At 42.0% G+C, this 23,177-nt stretch overlaps 1 protein-coding gene across 1 annotated transcript; it reads right to left on the reverse strand.

The window, feature by feature from the left end:
• Positions 1-22: 22 nt before the first annotated feature.
• On the reverse strand, positions 23-23,170 carry LOC120575276. The gene is made up of 6 exons (XM_039825995.1): positions 22,745-23,170; positions 7,905-8,877; positions 5,522-5,624; positions 4,654-5,259; positions 3,658-4,333; positions 23-1,174 (listed from the first exon to the last, which is right to left on the reverse strand). Exons 1-6 carry the CDS (start codon positions 23,013-23,015, stop codon positions 339-341), a joined length of 3,465 nt encoding a protein of 1,154 aa, XP_039681929.1. The 5' UTR covers positions 23,016-23,170; the 3' UTR covers positions 23-338.
• Between the last annotated feature and the right edge of the window lie 7 nt (positions 23,171-23,177).

The raw sequence follows: 23,177 nt of genomic DNA on the forward strand, positions 1-23,177 counted from the left end.
TTATTAGTGTTAGAAATTGTTAGATTACATTACATGTCATTTAGCTGACACTTTTATCCAAAGCGACTTACAGTTGCTACATATCAGAGGTTGCACACCTCTGGAGGAACTAGGGGTTAAATGTCTTGCCCAACAGACACATTGGTTGATGTATCGCAGTGGGAATCGAGCCAGGATCTCCCGCACCAAAGGCACATGTCACATCCACAGCACCATCACCTATGTGTTATGGTGAATTATCCTGTTAAAGACAGTTAGTTGTGAGTTATTAATTGTTGTTATGAAGTTACTACCATGAGTGAGAAGGGTACGCAGTTAACAGGGCTCCCGTTCTCAATTCACTCGCAACAACGGACACGATGATGGTTTCTGAGCTGATAAAGCCAAGTGAATCTTTGGTCACAAACACTGCAGCTGAATCTTTTCTCTCCTGTGTGGCGTCTCATGTGTTGCTGTAAAGTAGCTCTATATCCAAAAGATTTCTTACAAACTGAGCAGCTAAATCTATTCCCTCCTGTGTGGGTTAACATGTGGCTCTTTAAACCCCAACTCTGTGCAAAAGATGAATTACAAACTGAGCAGCTGAAAGGTCTCTCTCCTGTGTGGATCATCATGTGACCCTTCAGATGGGACTTGCAGCCAAATCTTCTCCCACACTCAGAGCAGCTAAATGGTTTCTGACAAGCAGGCTTACTGCATCTCGAATCACAGGCAGGAACAGCTTTCTTTTCCAAAGAGTTTAAACCTGGCCGAGCTTCTCTGGTCTCTTTCCACTCATTACTGTCATCAGTCTCAGGTTCAGAAGAGTCTCCAGTCTTGTCATCAGTTTTTGGTTCTGGATGTCTATCTGGATCTGAGTTCTTGGCTGGTTCTGGTCCTCCACAGTCCTCTCCATCAGTTTCTGTTTCCATCTGTTCAGTTTGTCTTTGATGAAGCTGTGAGAGCTGAGGTTTCTCTTCATCATCTTCACTCTTCACAGGGACAGGAGTGAATGGGAACTTGGTGATATCAGCCTCCTCCAGCCCTTGAAGCTGCTCTCTCTCCTGACTGATCCAGAGTTCCTCCTGTTCCTCTTTAATGTGTGGGGGCTCTGGGTGCTGCTGGTCCAGACTGGGGCTCCACTCCTGCTGCTCAGGGGGAACCTCTTCTTCCCTCACCGACAGCTGCTGGACATCTGCAGGAAACAGACAGAGAAATGTTGTTAATTCACATCACTGCTCAAAAACTCTGTATTGAACTATTCTAGAGATTCTCTGAACTCTCCAGAGATACTCGAATAATCGAACCCAAAGCACAGAGAAACACAGAGATGGTTAAAGGTGAATATTGCAAAGGTTTTATGTAATTAAATTGATGGTTCGGAGTAATTTCACCCTAGGGTCCTTTGCACCATGACCTCGAGCCAAACACCCCCCCAGAAGCTTTTTTCACCTGGGTCTAACATTGGGAGAGTTAGCGTAGAGTAGCGTTATCAGCTGAATAGCTTAGCACAGGGGCTAATGCATCTCGTAAATGACCCCACTAATAATGCCCGAAATTATACTAAACTTCTACACTAGTACAAAGAGGTTATGCACTCATAAGTACACCAGAAGTGTATGTAAATAACACTTGCCAGAGGACTCCGAACCATCACTTTAATCACAGGGGAGTTAAAGTGCTCATATTATGCTTTTTCCCCTTTCCTTTTATTGTATTATATATCATTTTTGTGCACATTACAGGTTTAGAAATTGAAAAAGCCCAAAGTCCACCCCAAAGGGACTTACCATCTCCAACGGAAAACACTGTTCACAAACTGCTCCAAACAGATCTATTGTAGTCCAGCCTTTACTTCCGTGACGAACGTGCATTACTTTGTAACACACGTTCTAGTGTTCGCCTAGCTGCTAGCGTGGCACTCCCTCATACTCTGCTTCTGACTGGCTAGTAGTCCTTACCTAGTTACTGCGCATGTGTGACTCCCAACAAAGATGGAACCGAAGTGAGATGCCTCACTCTGTAGCTAAAACAGAGAGCTCATCACACAGGGTGAAAAGAGAAGCTGCAGCAGTGTGCAGTACAACAAAAATATGGTGTTTTACTTTTGTTTTTTTTTAAACCATGTAAACCTATTATGATATAACCTAAATAAAATTATGAACCTGAAAATGAGCACTTTAAAAGGAGAAAGTCACAAGGTCTTATCAGTTCAGTTTTCCCAGGCAGCTACCAAAGAACGTAGAGAAACATAGTGAATCTAGACCGGGTAAACCCAGCCCGATATGCCGGCGATTTAATTTCGCCCTGCAGCCCAGGCTGGAAATGTGTACATTTTTCTATCCTGCTTCCGTTACAAATGTGCAGGGACCAATCACAAACTGGCTTATCCACCTGGCGCGCTATTGGCGGGTTTAACATGATGACGATAGAGAAGCGACGCAAGCAGCTTTTCGTTTACATTCAACACGGTGGCCACCGAAGCACAGCAACCCGTTGATGCCGCTGCTGTTTTAAAAGATTTCAAAGGCAAGTTTTCTCTGAAACAGAAACTTGCCCTGGAACAATTCCTACAAAAGAAGAATGTGTTTGCCTTACTACCACCCGGCTTTGGTAAAAGCCTAATTTACCAGCTAGCCCCGCTGGTGGCCAAAAGAATGGAGCTCAGCTCAAACCTGTTGTGGTCGTGTCACCATTTGTCGCGCTCATGGAGGACCAGGTCCGGGAGGCACCCAACCTGGGAATTTCTGCTGCACAGCTCGGTTCTGATGCGGAGGAATTAATCGGGAGGCGAATACCAGATTTTGTTTGGCAGCCCGGAGTCTTGGCTAAGCCGAAAATGGCGTGAGATGCTATCCACCGAGGTCTACCGGGTTAACCTAATCGGCATCATGGTCGATGAGGTGCATCTCACCTATAAATGGTAGGTGATGGAAAGTATATTCACTAAAATGTAGTCATAATGATTCAATTACAAACGAGATTGAGATGTGAGTGGGTTTAGGAAAAGAAGAACTGGTTGGGTTTAGGAAAAGAACAAACGTGGAAAGGAAACGTCACACGCGGGACACGATCAGGACTTTCACCCAGGAGAAAGTCAGGACAGGATTTTCTCCATTTCATACTACTCGCTACGGTGTCAATTCACACGCAATCGCAAGGTAATGTAAGTCAATGGAGGCCAAACGGCGTTGATAAACACGCTGAAAAGCGAGTATACGTCTTGATAACACGCCAATAATGGCATATGAATTGGCGTGTCCTACATACACCACTTCATGAGATCAGTCTGGTTTTAGGTACACCTGTGTTGGCACTGACCGCATCAGCTGATTTGCAATCAAGAGCAATGGCGAAGAAACAGTTGCATTTGGACTCTGCGACTACCATCACTGTGAGCCCCAACAGGACCAACATCAGGCGTGGCCCGAGACAAGTCACCACTGATTCCCTGGACTGTCTGGACTGGACAGTTAGGGAAGTCAAGGAGAAGGGCCTGAACATGTCGCCGTTAATTATATATTGCCGGACATTCAAAATAGTTGGGCGAGTGTCATGCCATCTGAAGGTCTCTCTTTACACATAGTTGACAGGATATGAGGATAAGATTTTGTGTGTGTGTGTGTGTGTGTGTGTGTGTGTGTGTGTGTGTGTGTGTGTGTGTGTGTGTTTTCTCACCTGAGAACTGAAGGTCTTCCAGGCTGCTGAAGATGTTTGGTGCCATCTCAGTATCAGTTGTGTCCTCAGGTTGAGTCTGAGTAACGCCCGCTTCTGTTCCAATGTGCAGGAAGCGTTCATTTTGCTGCTTTAACTGGAGTTGACGAGTCGCACACGTGTTTGCTAATTCTTTTTGTTTTCCTATTGCACATTTGTGAGAGGTGGTGATTGACATTTTGGACAGCCTGTTAAACACCGCCTTCTTTGACCCACCATATGAAAGGATGATATTCAAATAGTGGGAAAATGCAGACAAATGGGACTGTCTGCCTCTGATGGCGATGGCAGCTGCAGCACAGGTGGTGAGGCGGGAGTGGTTGGTAACCGTGTTGAACACAGACAGCAAGAATGGAGAGAGGCGATGGAGATCTGCCTCTAATGCAGAAAATGAGAAACAGGCCAGGTCCCCAGGGGAGGACCTCCAAAGCATGAACCCCTCCTTTGGGCTGCAGAGTAGTGTGCATTCACGCTGAATCAGCTGAAGGATGCATGGTTTTAAGTGTTCCAAAAGCTCCTTGTGTGCCACGATTCTCTTGGCAGCTCCTTTCCAATTCTTTTTATTGATGTGGTTAATTATCAGACCATCTTCTGGTTCACAAACCTTGGAAACCTTTCGAGACGGATAATTAATGATGACCTGAAATATATGTTTCAACATTAGTATCAGCATTTGTTGTTTTTTTTAAGTGGGATGGACATTGTGTAAGGTGGTTCCCTAAAACTGACTTGTAATGACAACTAGTTGCAGTGGCATGACCAACTTCACTCATAGACCTAAAGTCAGAGGGGACTACACGGCATACAACTTGTATAACATGATGCATGATACAACAATACGTAAACCACGGCGATATCCTGAGATGTTAATGGAGGGCTACGATGACATTTTTTGTTATAACTCGTTAAAAAATATTGTAGGCCTATGTAGCAAGTTGGAGTGGCTCAAAATAGACTTACCTCTGTTCTGCTCCTCCGTGAAGCAGGCCTAGTGGCTCCACCAGGACTCAAAGGGTTAGGGCACACTTTGTTTACATCCCCCGGAGTTTTAGTGGGAGTAGGCTCCCGTTCTCTCTCATCAGCGCAAGTGCTACCGGTGGATGAAGAAGTCGCTCCCCCGTTCTCTTCTTCCCATCTCCTGTAATGGGGCAGGTCGTGTTCCAAGTGCGATATGATTGTTACACACCGATTGCACACTCTATCTGATTTACCCGTCTCTCGCACGACCGCCAATCCAATTCCCTTTAACCTCTCGACGATGCTCAATGGCTTCTTTAGTTTAGCAAACAAATCGCTCGAGTGGCTGTACATACCACTCACTCTCATGTTTGTTTTGCACAACCTGCAAAAATCGCTCGATGCCATTGCTGCCTCTGCAAACCGCTGATCAACGCTACAAACCAAAGTTTGTTGACATGTTTCCTGCCTGGAGTTTTCGCGTCGCTCTGCAAAGTACGTCACCCGGATCGTTGGTCTGATTGGTTGAAGGACTATCCAATTGCGTACGGAGTCATTTGAACCAGAGCGTTGATCACGCCTCTTGTGCAGTAGAAAATACAGAGCAGACTCCCCAGACTAATGTTCAATCTTAAAAGATTGAGCTTAGTAAATCTATCCTTGTCACAAAACAAGTATGCTCATTGGAAAGTAGCCAAATGAATATTTTTTCTAAACCAATGAAAACGACTTCTTTACAAACCACGGCCAATAACCAATGACAAGCTTTTGCATGTCTCCACACAATTTAATATATTTAGTTTTTCCTTTAATGGTCATTCAGACTTACTGTCTTCTTCACCAATGAATGTCATATACTGTATGTTTTCACAGTGGACACGGTCCCAAGCCTAGAGCCCAGGAATGTACCTGTCACAGTAAGCCAAATCTCTACACGGGCCTCTGACTGCATCTCAATGTCACAGCTCAAAGAACTGCGAGAGACCGTTTTGAACACTAAACAATAAAACTCGAGGAATCATAATAAAAAAAACAGAAGTTCTACAGGCCACTGAGCATCACACTGTTCACTCAGCCTTGTCAGGTCTCCTCACAACATCCAGTGTGACGGCCCCTGTGTGATTCGGTGGGGCCACTCTCACAGTGATACCTCTCTGGTCTTAACCATCTTTGTCTTGAGTTGATGGCAGATCTGTTGCACCTGGGAGCTGTGAGCTAGTGGGGATAAAGCTCCACCTGGTCAGACTACATGCGTCTCTCTTCACTGCAATCCAGACCTCAACCATGGCCTGGTCATCCCGCCTGCCACATCTTGTTTTGGGTTTATTTAAGTTACAGAGACACACCTTGCACATTACAAAAGAGATGTTTACTTTATTCTTTTGTTAAATAAATCACTTTTGATCATTTACGATGCCTCGTTCCCTCGTTTGTCATGGCCCTTGAGCCAGGTTGGGACACCAGTGAAGCAGATTTTCAAATTAGTAAGTCCCCAGGACCCATAGGTGATCCATTTGAGTGGATCCAGGGAAAAAACACAATCTAAGCCGTCCTAAAAACTCATGGTGGACCGTCCCAAAATTAAAAATCAGTTTTTACTACATTATCTTTAGTTAAAATCACTCAGAAACATTGAACATGATTTAAACATTATACAAATGATGAGGCCTAAATCAATCATAAACCTTTCTATTTCAATTCTTCTGAAAAGATAAGAGGTATCAGTCACACCACAAACAAGGACTCTTGCAAAGCGGGGATAATGGATAACATTTGGGAACCTGACTAAACACTGTAATGGTCCTCTCTGTCTAAAGAGTACAAATGTCCCCTTCCTAGTCACTGAAATGAACCAAAATCACACATACTGTTTCATCATAATGATGTAGCTTTAACTTTCTTTGCTAACGTGACACTACTAACAAAGATTAATACTCAGTGATGAGTTGTAGAAACTACCTCACCCTCTAAAGGCTGGAGGAACTGCAAGGGGGAGCAATAATTCAGATTTCCCTACAACCTTGATGAATAGAAGATTGAATAATAATTTTTTTATTGTTAATGGGTCTTAAAATGTCAGATGGTCAGTTTACCCCCTGATGGATCGATTAATACACTCTATACTTACACACTTTACGCCACTTTGACATGCATTCTAACAATTTCGTTTATTGGGGACATCCTGAAATAGATATGTAAGACAGTAGATGTAGATGCCCTGCTGTACCCTGCTATGACATGAACTACTACAACTACCATTGTAGTCACTGTTCCATTATCTTTATTATGACTATTCTTGCCATTGTTCATCACACCCCCAACCGGCCTCGTCCAACACCACCTACCAAGAGTCTGGGTCTGCAGAGGTTTCTCTCTAAAAGGGAGTTTTTCCCTCACCACTGTCGCAACAGCCACTGCTAATGCTTGCTCTTGGGGGAATCACTGGAATTGTTGGGGCTTTGTAAATTATAGTGTGGTCTAGACCTACTCTATCTGTAAAGTGTCTTGAGATAACTCTTATGATTTGATACTATAAATAAAATTGAATTGAAATTGAATGTACTTCTTCAACCACTGATTATTATAATTAATGTGTGAGAGTGAAGCGCGAGTCAAGAAGAAGGCGTTCTGGTGGCAGTCTGTTGTTTCGGGGTAGGCTACAGAAATGAAAGGCTCCTGTTATCTAAAAGATTGTCAGAGCCATATCTCAATATTTAAATGATTTCGACAATGTGGATGAGGTCGTTATAGTCAGATGACCACCTATATTCATTAGAGAGAGAGATCTCCTGTGGGTGCTGTGTCCCTATATGCCCAAAGAGTACTTTTTTTTCAGGAGTGGGACCTGTTGCTGCCAGATATCTGTGGTCTGGATGTGTCCAGTGATATACCTCGGACACAACACTGCGTCACCACGTCAGGATTTCCCTCCTCTAATCAACAGGGCTGTGAGACATGAGACAATACCAACCATTGTTTTTATTGAAAATCTTTTGATAACATGAAACCATAGATGTATTATAGCATATTGACCGCACTAAACACTGAGCAGCTGCAGCCTCTCTCTCTCTCTCTCGTAGTGTCATCACCTGCTTTGGAAATCACACTTGGACATGTGACTACAGTTTGACAGTAGGCCTATAGCCTTGTATCTCTTCAGATTTCTTTTTGTCAGTAATAAGTGTCTGGCACTGGGATTTCATTATTTGTTGAGTGTTTAAACCTGACTGAGGTGGTCTCCTTCTGATGCTCACTGTCTAACAGTCTCAGGTTCAGAAGAGTCTCCAGTCTTGTCATCAGCTTCTGTTTCCATCTGTTCAGTTTGTCTTTGATGAAGCTGTGAGGACTGACAACAGACATGCTGATGGTTTCTGAGCTGATAAAGCCAAGTGAATCTTTGGTCACAAACCCTGCAGCTGAAAGGTCTCTCTCCTGTGTGGCGTCTCATGTGGCTCTTTAAACTACTACTCTGTGCAAAAGATTTCTTACAAACTGAGCAGCTGAATCTTTTCTCTCCTGTGTGGGTTGTCATGTGTGACTGCAAATAATCATTCCGTGCAAAATATTTCTTACAAACTGAGCAGCTGAAAGGTTTATGTCCTGTATGAGCGTGCATGTGACCCTTCAGATGTGTCTTGCGACCAAATCTTTTACCACAAACTGAGCAGCTGAAAGGTTTCTCTCCTGTGTGGATCATCATGTGACCCTTCAGATGGGACTTGCGGCCAAATCTTTTCCCACACTCAGAGCAGCTAAATGGTTTCTGACAAGCAGGCTTACTGCATCTCGAATCACAGGCAGGAACAGCTTTCTTTTCCAAAGAGTTTAAACCTGGCCGAGCTTCTCTGGTCTCTTTCCATTCATTACTGTCATCAGTCTCAGGTTCAGAAGAGTCTCCAGTCTGGTCTTCAATATTTATATGTAAATCTATATCTGGATCTGAGTTCTTGGCTGGTTCTGGTCCTCCACAGTACTGTCTTTGATGAAGCTGTGAGGGCTGAGGTTTCTCTTCATCATCTTCACTCTTCACAGGGACAGGAGTGAATGGTAACGTGGTGATATCGGCCTCCTCCAGCTCTTGAAGCTGCTCTCTCTCCTGACTGATCCAGAGTTCCTCCTGTTCCTCTTTAATGTGCGGGGGCTCTGGGTGCTGCTGGTCCAGACTGGGGCTCCACTCCCACTGCTCAGGGGGAACCTCTTCTTCCCTCACCGACAGCTGCTGGACATCTGCAGGAAACAGACAGAGAAATGTTGTTGTTGTTAACTCACATCACTGCTCAAAAACTCTGTACTGACTGCCGGCATCGCTACGGTCCAGGATTGCTGTTGTTAAAATGAACATAGTTCCTTGTGTGAATTTCTTAAGTACAATGATCCCCTTACCCCCACCAATACATTTCTGAAAGAAACTTGAAACCGTAACTCGGCAGTATATTTGGAATAATAAACAACCTAGGCTAAAATACTCTACCCTGCAACGTACCACAAACATGGGAGGCCTGGCCCTAACCTTAACCCTTGTGTTGACTTCGGGTCAAATTGACCCATTTTCAATTTTTGTTTTAGATCAGAAAATATGGGACGTAGAAATAAGCACTGAAAGTGTGTAGGAGAAAATTTAACAATTTAAAACGTTGGAAAAATCAAAAACAAACTGTGAAAAAATGGCGTCAAAAACGTAGAGAAAAAGGTTGATGGGAAGACAAAACAAGGGTTAAAGTGTACCATAGAGCCTTTTAGCTACGGGCCCTTAAAAAAAATTATACAAATGATGAGGCCTAAACGATCAATCATAAACCATTTTATTTAAATTCTTCTGAAAAGATAAGAGGTTTCAGTCACACCACAAACAAGGACTCTTGCAAAGCGGGGATAATGGATAACATTTTGGAACTTGACTAAACATTGTAATGGTCCTCTCTGTCTAAAGAGTACAAATGTCCCCCTCCTAGTCACTGAAATGAACCAAAATCACACATACTGTTTCATCATAATGATGTAGCTTTAACTTTCTTTGCTAACGTGACACTACTAACAAAGATTAATACTCAGTTTATGATGCATGTTTCCCACTGAGTGATGAGTTGTAGATAGGGCTGGGCAATATATTGATATTATATCGACATTGATATATGAGACTAGATATCGTAATAATGTGATATGACACAAGTGGTCTTTTACTGGTTTTAGAGGCTGCATGTCAGAAAAGTAATGTCATTTTCTGAACTTACTACTACTTTATTATTACTGTTCTAGCTTTTCTATTATTTGCCTTTACCCACTTACATTGATGAATAGAAGATTGAATAATCATGTTTTATTGTTATTGGGTCTTAAATGGGTCAGATGGTCAGTTTACCCACTGATGGATCGATTTATACACTATACTTACACACTTTACGCCGCTTCAACATGCATTCTTACAATTTCATTTATTGGGGACATCCTGAAATAGATATGTAAGACAGTAGATGTACTTCTTCAACCACTGATTATTATAATGTATGTGTTTATCACTTTAATGTTGAAGCTGCTAAAGGAGGAGCTAATAGACCTTTTTCACGGCAGACATGTTGACATGTCCTAGCAGGAAAAACACAGGTGTATTCTAAACCATTACTGATGGCTGCATTCCACTTAGGAGAGGCCCTGGTGTTGTGCATGCTGACTCACTGAAACAGCTTACTGGGACACTTGATGGAACTGAGCCATCGTTAAGGTGATTAGTTTCTGCTGTGCTTTTCCTACTATCACAAGTCAAGATGTCTGCTGTGAAAATGGTCCATCTTAAGTACTTGGCTGGGTATTTAAATTTATATTAATACATTATCATGTATTCGTTAGTTTACAGTAGGGCTGCTCCCTTTTAGTCGATTAGTCAACTAATCGGTCATTTTGGTCTTAGTCAACTTAGATTTCTTTAGTTGATTAGTCATGTTTTATGCTTTTTTCATGCTGAATGACTTATTTCCAAGAAACGTACGAGCACATCTCTGGTAAACACAAGAATTAAATTGGTGCTTTTGCATGACTCTTTGCGGGGAAACTCAAGATTTAAAGATCTGTCGATTAAATCAACTAATCGATTAGTCAATACAATTGAATGTTAGTCGACTAAGAATTTCTTCAATCGAGTACAGCCCTAGTTTACAGTTTGTTGTGTAAATCTGAAAGTGTAAAGTAGCCTAACTAAAGCTGACAGGCAAATGTAGCTAACGTTCAGTACAGTAGAATTACCTCAAAGTTGAATCGGAGTAACGTTACAGTGACTAGGCCTACTTTAGTTTTAGTAAATGCGCTCAGTTTGTTTCCATCTAAGGCAGGAGAGTTTAGAAATGAACACACCAGCGTCCAGAAGTTCCCGTTGTCGCTCGTTCTCCTCTTTTGACCGACACCGTTCCTCCTCGTACTCTGCTATCGTTCTTTCAAACAGCCCAAATATCTCTTCAGCAGCCGCGGTTAGTCGCTGCTTCACCAACGCTCTCAGAATGTGGACCTTAGACATCTTCACACAATCACACAAACTGTTTTTGTCCACATAAACTCGGTCAAAACACCTCTCCACCAAACAGTCACTTAGCATGCTAAGCTAACTTTAATAGTTGGATGATTCCGAGGTAAAACATTCAGGGAAAAAAGGTGAACAGCGCAAAGTCATCCGGGTTTCCCAGACATACAGAGGCTCTGATGGATCAGTAACGTTACTGTTGGATTATAGAAACCGAAAACACAACAAACCGAGCTGTTTCTACTAGCTCACGTTAGGATACTACTGCTCAAGGAGTAACATCCGGTTCCGCTGATGGTGAGTTAACCTTCTTCTTCTGTAGCCTTCTTCTTTAGAGTTTTACGGTAGTTGGCATCCAAGTCGTTGCATTACTGCCTCCTATTGGTAATTACCCATTATCTATTTATTCATGCCAATACATTAAACTATAATTTCCTAAATAGTCCAGTGCCTTTCAAAAACGCAAATAAATATTGCCTTCCATTCATGGTAACTCCACTTTCAAGGACATCTGTAATCCTGAGTTCAACTAGACCTAATTTACGTAATCCAGCAAACATGACTCCTCTTTCTCGTATATATTTCCTGCATGACATCAAGACATGCTCCACTGTCTCCATTTCCTCACACAAACTGCAAATAGCCAGTCGGATGTTTTCCCAATATAAAAAGTGTACTATTTAACCTACTGTGACCAATTCTCAGTTTGCTGATAATTACTTGTTCTTGTCGGTTAAACCCACTGTAACTCACCCCTCCTTGGCCTACTTTAGATAGTAGGCCTATCATATGCAATTGTCTCCCTTTATTTCCACCATCCCAATACTGTTGCCACTGTTTGGAAATTCCCACACAATGCTTTTCCCCTCTGATTTTGATAGTTTGGTATTCAGTTCTACACTACCCTTCTTAACCGCCTCCTTTGCCAATTTATCCACTCACTCATTACCTGGTATTCCTGCATGAGAAGGAACCCACATGAACACCACATTCACACCCTGATCAACAAGCCTTGAATTTGTAAACAAAATTTCATACACTAGTTCTTGGTGATTCCTGGCTGATCCTGGCTGCATGTGTCAACAATGTATGCAAAAAATTTGGCTGCTAACTCTCCCAGACGGGTGGACTTGGACTTAGTCGGCTGCTTGTTAACTGTTAATAAGCGGTTAACACGGGCGGGCTATCGATCAGGAAAAAAAATCCAAATATGCATCCCTATTAGGATAAATAGATGTAATAATTTACTCAAAAGTCCTGTGGGAAAGAAGGTGTTGTTTGGCCCTGAACCCCAAGTAGTTGCGTGAAGTCACTACCTTAATAAATCAAAAAGCAAAACGCTATGAATCTGAACAAATTTAGGTATTGCCCTTCTCCAGCTGACCATCCCCAAAATGCACCAGAATACAGGAAATCACATCTACCAAATTCAAAATGTACCCCCCCCCCCCACCCCACCGTTTGCACCCACTTTTGCATAAATAGAGTAGAGTTGTTATCAGATTACAACCATGGAGTTTCTTCCTTGTAAAGAAGTAGTTTTTTCCACTGAAAATGTAAAACCCCATTGTGTTCCCCATTCTGCAACTCGCGTAACTGCATCCTGCATTTTCTTAATCAAATAGTCAATATTTCTCCCTCTTTTCCACATAGCTCCGTCATCAGCGAACAGTGATCTACCTATGTCCATCGGAATATTCACATACACATCATTTATCATAATAGAGAAAAGCGTCGGACTCACTACACTCCCCTGAGGTGTCCCATTTTTAACAACAAACATGCTGGATACCTCAGAACCTATCTTCACTGGTCCTTTTTATCCAAAAAAAACATTATCCAATTGAACATATTCCCCCCAACTCCGATCTTATGTAACTTTATTAGCAGCCCCTCAATCCATAGCATATCATAGGCTTTCTCAACATCAAAAAACACTGAAACCACTGTTTCTTTATTTACTTGGGCTTTCCTTATCTCATCTTCTAAGCACACCACTGGATCCATAGTGTTCCTATCTTTCCGAAAACCACTTTGATAAGCTGCCATCATGCCTCTACTTTCAATGAAATGTACTAACCTCTCATTTATCATACGCTCCATTAATTTACAAATGTGTGAAGTCAATGCAATTGGCCTATAATTCCCAGGCCTGCTTGACTCTTTACCTGGTTTCCTTATTGGTACAATCAGCGCCTCTTTCCAACTCTCTGGCATTTTACCCTCCTCCCAAACTTTGTTATATAACAATAATAATTTCTCCAGGCCATCAGAATTTAAATGCTTTATCATGCTATAACAAACCTCATCTTTACCAGGCGCAGTCATACCCGACTTATCCAGTGCTTTCCCCAATTCCCCCATACTGAAAGGGACACTCAGACCATCACCATCACACTTAACTTTGCTGCATAACGCCTCCATGTTGTCCGCTTTCGTTTTTCCTTTGCCTCTTTTCTCATCTACAGACAAATTATCCGAGCTATGCACTTTAACAAATGTAATTGCCATCAACTCTGCCTTTTCCTTATTAGTTACTGCTGTCACATCCCCTTCAGTCAGAACTGGATAACTCCACTCCCTTCTTTCTTCTGTAGCTGCCACCTACTGTACCTTATATACTGTCTATGACTGTACCGGAGTGTGTACTGTCATGACTTTAAACAATGATTATAGTGGCGTTTTAATGTACTACTGGACGGGTGTAAAGTTCTGTTTGGGTGGAGCCAATTATCTTGCTGGCCTGATTTATTATTGGTGCATGTGTTTTGTGTTTGATGGTGAGGCCGTTGTACCCATGGATGTATTAAGAGGTTGTACCAGGCTGATCATTAAAAAAGTGAGTATGGATTTAATGACAACGCTGAAGTTGGCTTCCGATCATAGACAGTAAAATTAAGCTTCCGATTCACACCGTCCGATTCAGCAGGGAAACATAACTTACGTTGCTGAGTGACTGATCCTCCGTTTTTTTGAACCTCCTACTGTATTGAAAGCGTGTTAGTCATTAAGGTAAATTATTAATTATGTCTAAAACACACTTTTAAATTAGTGAAAGCTTTGTTTTTATGAGAACGCAATAAAGGGAGATTTCAGTTTTTTTCCCCAATGGAGACCACATTAGAGCAGGTCCAAAACCACTAGACACACCTAGACTTGTCAAATCTGGACTAATTTATCCTAGAGAGGCTAAAGTTTTTTAAAATCAGTTTCAGATTTGTGAAAGCTTTATTTTATTTGTAAAAATGCAATAAAGAGGTATTGCACAGTTTTTCTTTTCATATTAAATTAAATTTTATTTATAGTATCAAATCATAACAGGAGTTATCTCAGGACCCTTTACAGATAGAGTAGGTCTAGACCACACTCTATAATTTACAAAGACCCAACAATTCCAGTAATTCCCCCAAGACCAAGCATTTTGTGCGACAGTGGCAAGGAAAAACTTCCTTTTAGGAGAAACCTCGGACAGACCCAGGCTCTTGGTAGGCGGTGTCTGACGGTGCCGGCTGGGGGTGTGATGAACAGTGGCAATTATAGTCACAATAAAGATAATGGAACTATGACTAGAAATAGTAGCTGTAGTAGTTCATGGCGTAGAAGGGCACTGCAGGGCATTACAGGGCATAGCAGGGCACTGCAAGGCATACCAGGACGTAGCAGGGCACTGCAGGGAGTAGCAGGACATAGCAGGGCACTGTAGAGCGTAGCAGGGTGTAGCAGGGCACTGTAGAGTGTAGCAGGGCATAGCAGGGCATAGCAGGGCGCGGAGCAGGGCCACGGCGAGCTGCAACCGTGATTTAGGTGCCACCCTAGTCCAAGGAAAACTTCTGGGCATATGTAGGATTGGACCAGGTCCAGATCCAAAACCACTATTTATAATTTATTATAATTTTAAATGTTGACATGTTTAGTGGTTTTGGATCTGTACCTGGTCTAATATGGTCTACATGTGAAAAAAACGGTGAAATCTCCCGTTTATTGCATTCTTATAAAGACAAAGCTTTCACAAATCTAAGTGTGTTTTAGACATAATTAATAATTTACCTTAATGACTAACACGCTTTTAATACAGTCAGAGGTTCCAAAAATGGAGGATCAGTCACTCAGCAATGTAAGTTATGTTTCCCTGCTGAATCGGACGCTGTGAATCGAAAGCTAACTTTAGCTTTAAGTTTCCCTTAAATTTCCCCTTAACTGCCGATTTGAAGCTGCAAATCGGAAGCCAACTTCAGCGTCGTCATTCAATGAGTGACCAGTATACCACAGTTAAAATGTCCTTGCTGACACTAGTTTGACACAAGTTTCCTCAACAGGTATAAACGCTGCTGGGCTTCCTTATGCAGAGTCTGCGTGCTGTGAGAAAGACAGAGATGTATCTCCGTCCCAAGGTAGGCTATAATCAACTGGCTGACCATTGATGCTGCCCTGTCCAAGACAACTATTCTGAATAGCAGTGGTGGAAGAAGTATTCAAGTCCTTTACTTAAGTAGAAGTACTAATACCACACTTTAAAAATACTCTGTTACAAGTCAAAGTCCTGCATTGAAAATGTTACTTTAAGTATGTAAAGTATGTAACTAGCATCAGGAAATGTACTTAAAGTATTAAAAGTAAAAGTACATAATAAAACTCACGTAAAAAAACTGAACATGATCAAAACAGTTCTGTGTTTAATGGTCTAACCAACAAAACAATAAAACATGGTATTTTATAAACTGTGTAAAATGTGTTTTGTGTGCAAAAATCTTAATGTGTAAAGTAATTAGGAAATAAAGCTGTCAAATTAACACAGTGGAGTAAAAAGTACAATATGTCTCTCTGAAATGTAGTGGAGTAGAAGTAGAAAGTGGCATGAAAAGAAAAGACTCAAGTAAAGTACAAGTTCCCCTTAAATTTGTACAGCACAGCATCTTGTAGAGTTAACATAAAAAATGAGTCCCTAAGATTATAAAAAAAAAAGAGATGTCATTAAGACTTTTTAAGACATTTTGAATAACTACTAGGATTATTATTACTTTGAATAATACAAGTTTTGAAATCCTATATAGCTTCTCTAATTAGAGGCCAAATCAGTAGTGTCACCGGTGGCCATGGTGGTTAAGAATGACGTTTTAGATGTTCCTGTAAAAACAGCCCCAAATTAAAATAATCAAATCTTCCTGAAAAGAAATCAGAACAACTTGATTGCCTCACAGACAAAAATGAATGAATTTTTTTTATTCGAATGATTAGAAAAAATACTGGATATAAAATGTATAAACAAAAAACAAATGTCAACATAACACTCGACCCGTTCAATAAGGGATAGGTAAAAGCCCTAGGCTTATCACGTCTTTAATATCTATTGTTACTTCTGCTGAATGATTCAGCGAATTACTTTTTCTTCTTCACGCAGACTTTTACTGTTTACACCAGCTACATCCCTCAGATGTACTGCAGTGATGCAAATAGTAATACATTAAATTTTCTAAACTAATACAAAGTGATGCACAAGAAGAAATACAATAATAGTAAATAGTCAGGAAAGGTGCCCTGAGGAGTTGGGGGTTCAGTACCTTGCTCAAGAGCACTTTGGCAAGGCCCAGGAGGTGAACTGGCACCTCTCCAGCTACCAGTCCACCACCATAATTTGGTCCGTATGGGGACCATATAGTTTTGGGAGACTTTATAACTTGTAGGCTTGTTGAAGAGGGAGAGCTCACTGATGCAAAACTTGGACGAGAGGCGTGTCACTAATAGCTGGTCCACCTTAAAGCCACCCCACCTTAAGTTAGTGAGCCTGAGCTGAAGATGTTGCTATCTCCGGGGCTAACCCCCTTCCCTTTTTTTTAACCAGCAGGTAGCAAGCGAGACACAGGAACCTGGCTTGGGTGGCCGGGTTAGCTCAGTTGGTGGAGCAGGCGCACATACTGTATATGGGGGCTTACTCCTTGGCGCGGCGGCCGCAGGTTCGGCTCTGACCTGCAGCCCTTTGCTGCATGTCGTTCCCTCTCTCTCTCCCCTTTCTTGTTTTCATCTGTCCTGTGGAATTAAAGGCCTAAAATGGCCGAAAAATAATTCTTTAAAAAAGGAACTCTGGCTTGGGTCTGAGGGGGGGGGGGCTGCTTTCTGTAATGTGTTCTCATGTCTCTTAATCCAGAGTTTCATCACCGCTGAAACTTTCATCTGAACCAGTAGTTGTACTGCTGTCAAAAATATAGTTCTGGTATCTGACATGTGACTGCCTAGTTCAAGTCTTTTCCACGTAGAGTCTCCAGTCTTGTCATCAGTGTCTGGTTCTGGATGTCTATGTGGATCTGGCTGGTTCTGGTCCTCCACAGTCCTCTTCATCAGCTTCTGTCCCCATCTGTTCAGTTTGTCTCTGATTAAGCTGTGAGGACTGACAACAGACACGCTGATGGTTTCTGAGCTGAAGGAGCCAAGTAAATCTTTGGTCTTAAACGCTGCACCGGAGTATTTTCTTTTCCTTGTGGGTTCTCAGGTGCCTCTTTAAACTACAACTCCATGCAAAACATTTCTTACAAACTGAGCATCTGAATCTTTTCTCTCCTGTGTGGGTTGTCATGTGTTGCTGTAAAGTAGCTTTATATCCAAATGCTTTCTTACAAACTGAGCAGCTGAAAGCTTTCTCTCCTGTGTGGGTTATCATGTGTCTCTGCAAATGGCTTTCCCGCAGAAAACCTTTCCTACAAACTGAGCAACGGACATGTTTCGCTCCTGAGTGTGTTCTCATGTGCCTCTTCAGAGAGCTCTTGCTGCCATATCTTTTGGTACACTTAGAGCAGCTAAATTGTTCATCACCAGTACTACATCTGGTATCACTGACAGGAACGTCGTCGTTTTTCAAAGACTTTAAAGCCGACTGAGCTTCTCTGGTCTCCTCCTGATCCTCACTGTCATCGGTCTCAGGTTCAGAAGAGTCTCCAGTCTTGTCATCAGTTTTTGGTTCTGGATGTCTATCTGGATCTGATTTCCTGGCTGGTTCTGGTCCTCCACAGTCCTCTCCATCAGTTTCTGTTTCCATCTGTTCAGTTTGTCTTTGATGAAGCTGTGAGGGCTGACAACCGACACGCTGATGGTTTCTGAGCTGAAGGAGCCAAGTGGATCTTTGGTCACTAACACTGCAGCTGAAAGGTCTCTCTTCTGTGTGGGTTCTCATGTGTCTATTCAGAGAGCTCTTGCTGCAATATCTTTTGGTACACTTAGAGCAGCTAAATTGTTCATCACCAGTACTACATCTGGTATAACTGACAGGAACGTCGTCCTTTTTCAAAGACTTTAAAGCCGACTGAGCTTCTCTGGTCTCCTCCTGATCCTCACTGTCATCGGTCTCAGGTTCAGAAGAGTCTCCAGTCTTGTCATCAGTTTTTGGTTCTGGATGTCTATCTGGATCCAACTTCCTGGCTGGTTCTTGTCCTTCACAGTTCTCCAAAGGTTTCCTTACTGTGTGGGTTCTCATGTGTCTCTTCAGATTCGACTTGAAGCCAAATCTTTTTCCACACTTGGAGCAGCTGAATTGTTTCTCACCAGTACTACATCTGGAATCACTGACAGGAACGTCATCCTTTTTCAAGGAGTTTAGACCTGACTGAGCTTCTCCGGTCTCCCTACACTCACCGCTGGCATCCGTCTCAGGTTCAGAAGAGTCTCCAGCCTGCTCTTCGGTATCTTGTTGTAAATGTAATGGGAACTTGGTGATGTCAGCCCCCTCCAGCCCTTGAAGCCCCCTTGTCCCCTGTTTCTCTTTAATTTCTTCACTCGCCGACAGCTGATGGACATCTGCAAGAAACAGACAGAACTATCTCAAAACTATTCTTATTGAACGTCAATAGATCACAGAGCATCAAACAGCTGCAAACTGTTCACTCAGCCGTGTCAGTAGAGTTGGTTACTGAAATCCGAAGTGATGTCAATATGGCATCGGTTGTTAGACTAGCAGTATCCATCGGCCCGAATGGCAATGCAGATTTCCAAGCCTCGTTTTGGTGCCATTTAAATGCCTGCACTGCTTTCTGATGCTCTGAAACGGACGTTACAGGCAACCGAATCATTACTCCACTGTACTTAATATTTATAACACTTGTTAGCAGGTAACATGTGCCTACCGTTAGCTAGTAGCTTGCTTAAACACTGTTTAAATGCTTCAAGCTAAAGCGTCTACAGTGTGGCGGTTTTTCACGTGAAAGGATTCCAACACGAGGACTGACAACAGTCTGCAGGTAGTGTACAGAGTGTAGCTGCATTTTCTGATTCGATTCTGCTGATCGATTATGGTCCTTTGGGGTTTGGATGCTGCTTCACGCTCCAGTGAGTGCTGAAGGCCCATGATGCCATCATGACCACATCATCTGCAAAAACCAGCGATAACATCCCCGGCGCACCAAACCACAGCCCCTCCCTGGCACAACTACGCCTTGATATCCTGCATGGGCGTCGATACCGTGGGTGCTCCGCAGCTCGAGCACCCACGTAAAAAATACTGAGCACCCACGTGTGCCAGACTGCCAGTTCATTTTTACATTCATTTCAAATTAAACATTGCAGTTGTTGGTGCTAAGTGGAGCGTCTGTCATAGTGTGATTGGTTATGTCGGTGGCATTGATTCTTAATTTCCCACGAAGCTGATCGCGGTTATGTATCAGTTCAACTTTTCATCTCCAATCCTATCTGTATTTGTGAGAAGTGCCGCTGTCCTGAGTGGAAAGATAGGCTACTTTACGGCTTTATTATGGCGTGTGTGTTCGTGCCGGCCGCTGTCCATTTCCTAAGGATCTGAAATGCAAACATTTTTTGACTACTTTTTGTTTTTAAAGGGTGTGCGCGTGTGAGCACCCACGGAGGAAAACATAAAATCGGCACCTATGATATCCTGTCCATTCATATTACAAACTGGACTGGTTACAATCAAACATATTGTAATAATACCTTATCATTTATTAGTTGATTTATACTTTGTTTTATTAATCTGAATGTTTCAAGCAACGGCATCAAAGTTGTACCTAAGTCCAGTACTTGCAGTACTAAGGGGGGCAAAAGGTAAATATGTTAAGCTAAAGCTGCATTTTGTACCCAGTATGCAACTTGTGTTACTGTGGATAAATCAGAAAGCTATAGTAGCTACTATGTTTGCAAGTGCTTGCTAATGCATAACTGACATTAGGCTACTAATAGCAACAAGTCTTCTCTGGTAGACAAGGGTGCTAAAATAATCGTTTGACATGCTTAAATCTTGCGTTATTAGCCAGCTACAGGCACATTGTGGAGTTAAGATCGGTTTTCGACCGGAGTGCGTCCCATTTAGCCCAAACAAATACAGTAGACCTGTGTTGCAATGAAAGCTGTGACCCATTACAAACTGTGACCGCAGAGGGCGCTGCTGCACATAGTCTGCCCGTGCGTGGTAGACAATGGAGGGCGAAGAAGAGCGTCTACGCAAACGGCGTAAACATTAATACATTACATCCATGGGTGCAAGCTGTATGATTATTCACAGGTTGTTATTGCTTCCTAAGGAGAAAAAGAGTAAACCGCTGGTGACCATATTGGTAACATATGTTTATCTGAAAGTAAATAATATATATTAAAAAGGTACATTGTCTCTGAAATGTTTCTAAACATGTATTTCTTTGTGACTGCATGCACGAGTTACATTTGTAATCTACTTAAAACCTTACACTAGATTTAAAACTACATTTAAAACTTAAAATAATCATTCTACTGTAAAGAAAAGAAAGAACTAAATATTTAATGGACCATCACATTGGTAAAGTTGTCAGAATATGTGACCCCACTGGGACTGCTTAATAAAAGGAGCTAAACAGTGGGGTCACATATTCTGACGACTTACCCAATGTGCTGGTCCATTAAATATGTAGTTCTTTCTTTAAAGTAGAATATGATTATTTTAGGTTTTTAAATGTAGGTCTAGTGTAAAGTTTTAGGTAGGTTATTACAAATGTAACTCGTGCGTGCAGTCACAAAGAAATACATGTTTAGAAACATTTCAGAGAAAATGTACCTAAATATATTTTATTTACTTTCAGATAAACATGCTATGCCTGAAGTGGTTAATATGGCCACCAGCGGTACTCTTTTCTCCCTTGGAAGCAATTACAACCCGTGAATAATCATACAGCTTGCACCCGTGCGTAGATATAAACCATGGATGTAATGTATTCAGAATGTATTAATGTTTACGCCGTTTGCGTAGACGCTCTTCTTCGCCCTCCAGTGACTAAGTTTACATGCAGCCAATAACCCGTTCAAAACCGGAATATTAGCAATAACCCGGTCGCGCACGGCCATGTAAACACCGGCAAAAACCTGAATATGCTCAAATTCGGGTTTTTAAAAACCCGAATATGCTACTTGGGTTACCCCTTTCCTAACCCGAAATTTTGGTCATGTAAACGCGTATAGGCATATCCCCATCAAAAGGAACACTGATTTATGTTCTGCGCATGTTCTATTCGCAAGGAATCTTGGTCTTTTGAGTAGAGGAACTTTTTGTATGCGCCAGAAAACATAATAATAATAATAATAATAATAATAAAAAAATATATATATTTTTTTTTTTTATTATTATTATTATATAAACCGAGCATAACCCGAAAATTGACAGTTTGTAAACGTAGTCATGTCTACCACGCACGGCCAGACTATGTACAGCAGCAGCGCCCTCTGCGGTCACAGTTTGTTCAATGTTCAATTTATTTATAAAGCACATATTAATACAACAGAAGTTGACCACAGTAGAGATAAAATAACACAATCAAGACATTTAAATTCTGGACCTTGCCACTACTAAACACTACTAAAATCCTATTACACCATTAACACAGCACTCATAAAATGATCAAAAGACAGAGTGAAAAAGTAAGCTTTCAAATGTCGTTTAAACTCTATAAGAGAGGAACATTCCCTGATATAATGAGGTAAACTATTCCACAGCCTGGGAGCAACGGCCGCAAAAGAGCGATCCCCTCTCATTTTCCTGTACGTCCGCGGGACTACCAAGAGATTTAATGACTCGGAGCGAAGTGCTCTCTTTGGTTTATTCACCTGGATTAGATCGGCTATATATGTCGGAGCAGTGCAATGTAGTGCTTTAAAAACAAATAAGAGTATCTTAAAATGAATCCTGTAGAAAACCTGCAACCAGTGTAGTTCTTTTAATACAGGAGTAGCCCGTTTTCCGAGTGCTTGTCAGTAGGCCTAGCCTTGCAGCCGCATTTTGGACTAGTTGCAATCTGTTTAAGATTTTCTGATGAACACCATAGGCCTACAATGCATTACCATAGCCCAATCTTGAAAAAATAAACGCATGCACTATTTTTTTCCAGGTCCTTCCCTGTTACAAAGGGCTTAATTTTAGCGTGGTTTCTGACGAGTCATCTTCTCGGTGCATTACCTGCCTGTCTCAGAATGTGACTAAAAAACATGAACGATGGGCAAATTGACCCCAAGATTTCAACAGCCTATATAGGCCAATATTCTTATCTTACATTAAGCATAGGCTAATTTTATTTTAATAGTTGAGTAAATGCTCGCAGGGAGGAGAGTGTGTTTTATAAATGAACAAACCTGTCCTGTGTAACCGAAGCTTAGGGGTGAAAACAGCGTCCAGAAGTTCCCGTTGTCGCTCGTTCTCCTCTTTTGACCGACACCGTTCCTCCTCGTACTCTGCTATCGTTGTTTCAAACAGCCCAAATATCTCTTCAGCAGCCGCGGTTAGTCGCTGCTTCACCGACTCTCTCAGCATTTGGACCTTAGACATCTTCACACAATCACACAAACTCCGTCGGACAGACACTTTTTTTTCGATACAAACTCTGGGAAAAACACTCTTCGCCATACGCTCTCTGCCGAACAGTAATTCGGACTAGCTCTTTAAGACCCCTCCAAAGCGCGTGATGGGCGGCGCTGTCTCAATGTAGCCTGCAGCGAAGTAGCAGTCAACAGTAGTCCTCATTAATCCTGTGATGTGTGTGGGCGGTAGGCTACTTCTGAAAGCCCT

Source organism: Perca fluviatilis, chromosome 15 (assembly GCF_010015445.1).
Source record: "Perca fluviatilis chromosome 15, GENO_Pfluv_1.0, whole genome shotgun sequence".
Classification (NCBI taxonomy): Eukaryota; Metazoa; Chordata; class Actinopteri; order Perciformes; family Percidae; genus Perca; species Perca fluviatilis.

Excerpts from the sequence above, each read along its gene's own strand:
- LOC120575276 (XM_039825995.1), bottom strand. The coding sequence starts at position 23,015 with ATGGCGAAGAGTGTTTTTCCCAGAGTTTGTATCGAAAAAAAAGTGTCT. Across the intron at positions 5,260-5,521 it reads GGCTTGGGACCGTGTCCACT|TCTGCTCTGTATTTTCTACT; the intron begins GTGAAAACATAC and ends TAGTCTGGGGAG. Across the intron at positions 4,334-4,653 it reads CACGGAGGAGCAGAACAGAG|GTCATCATTAATTATCCGTC; the intron begins GTAAGTCTATTT and ends CATATATTTCAG.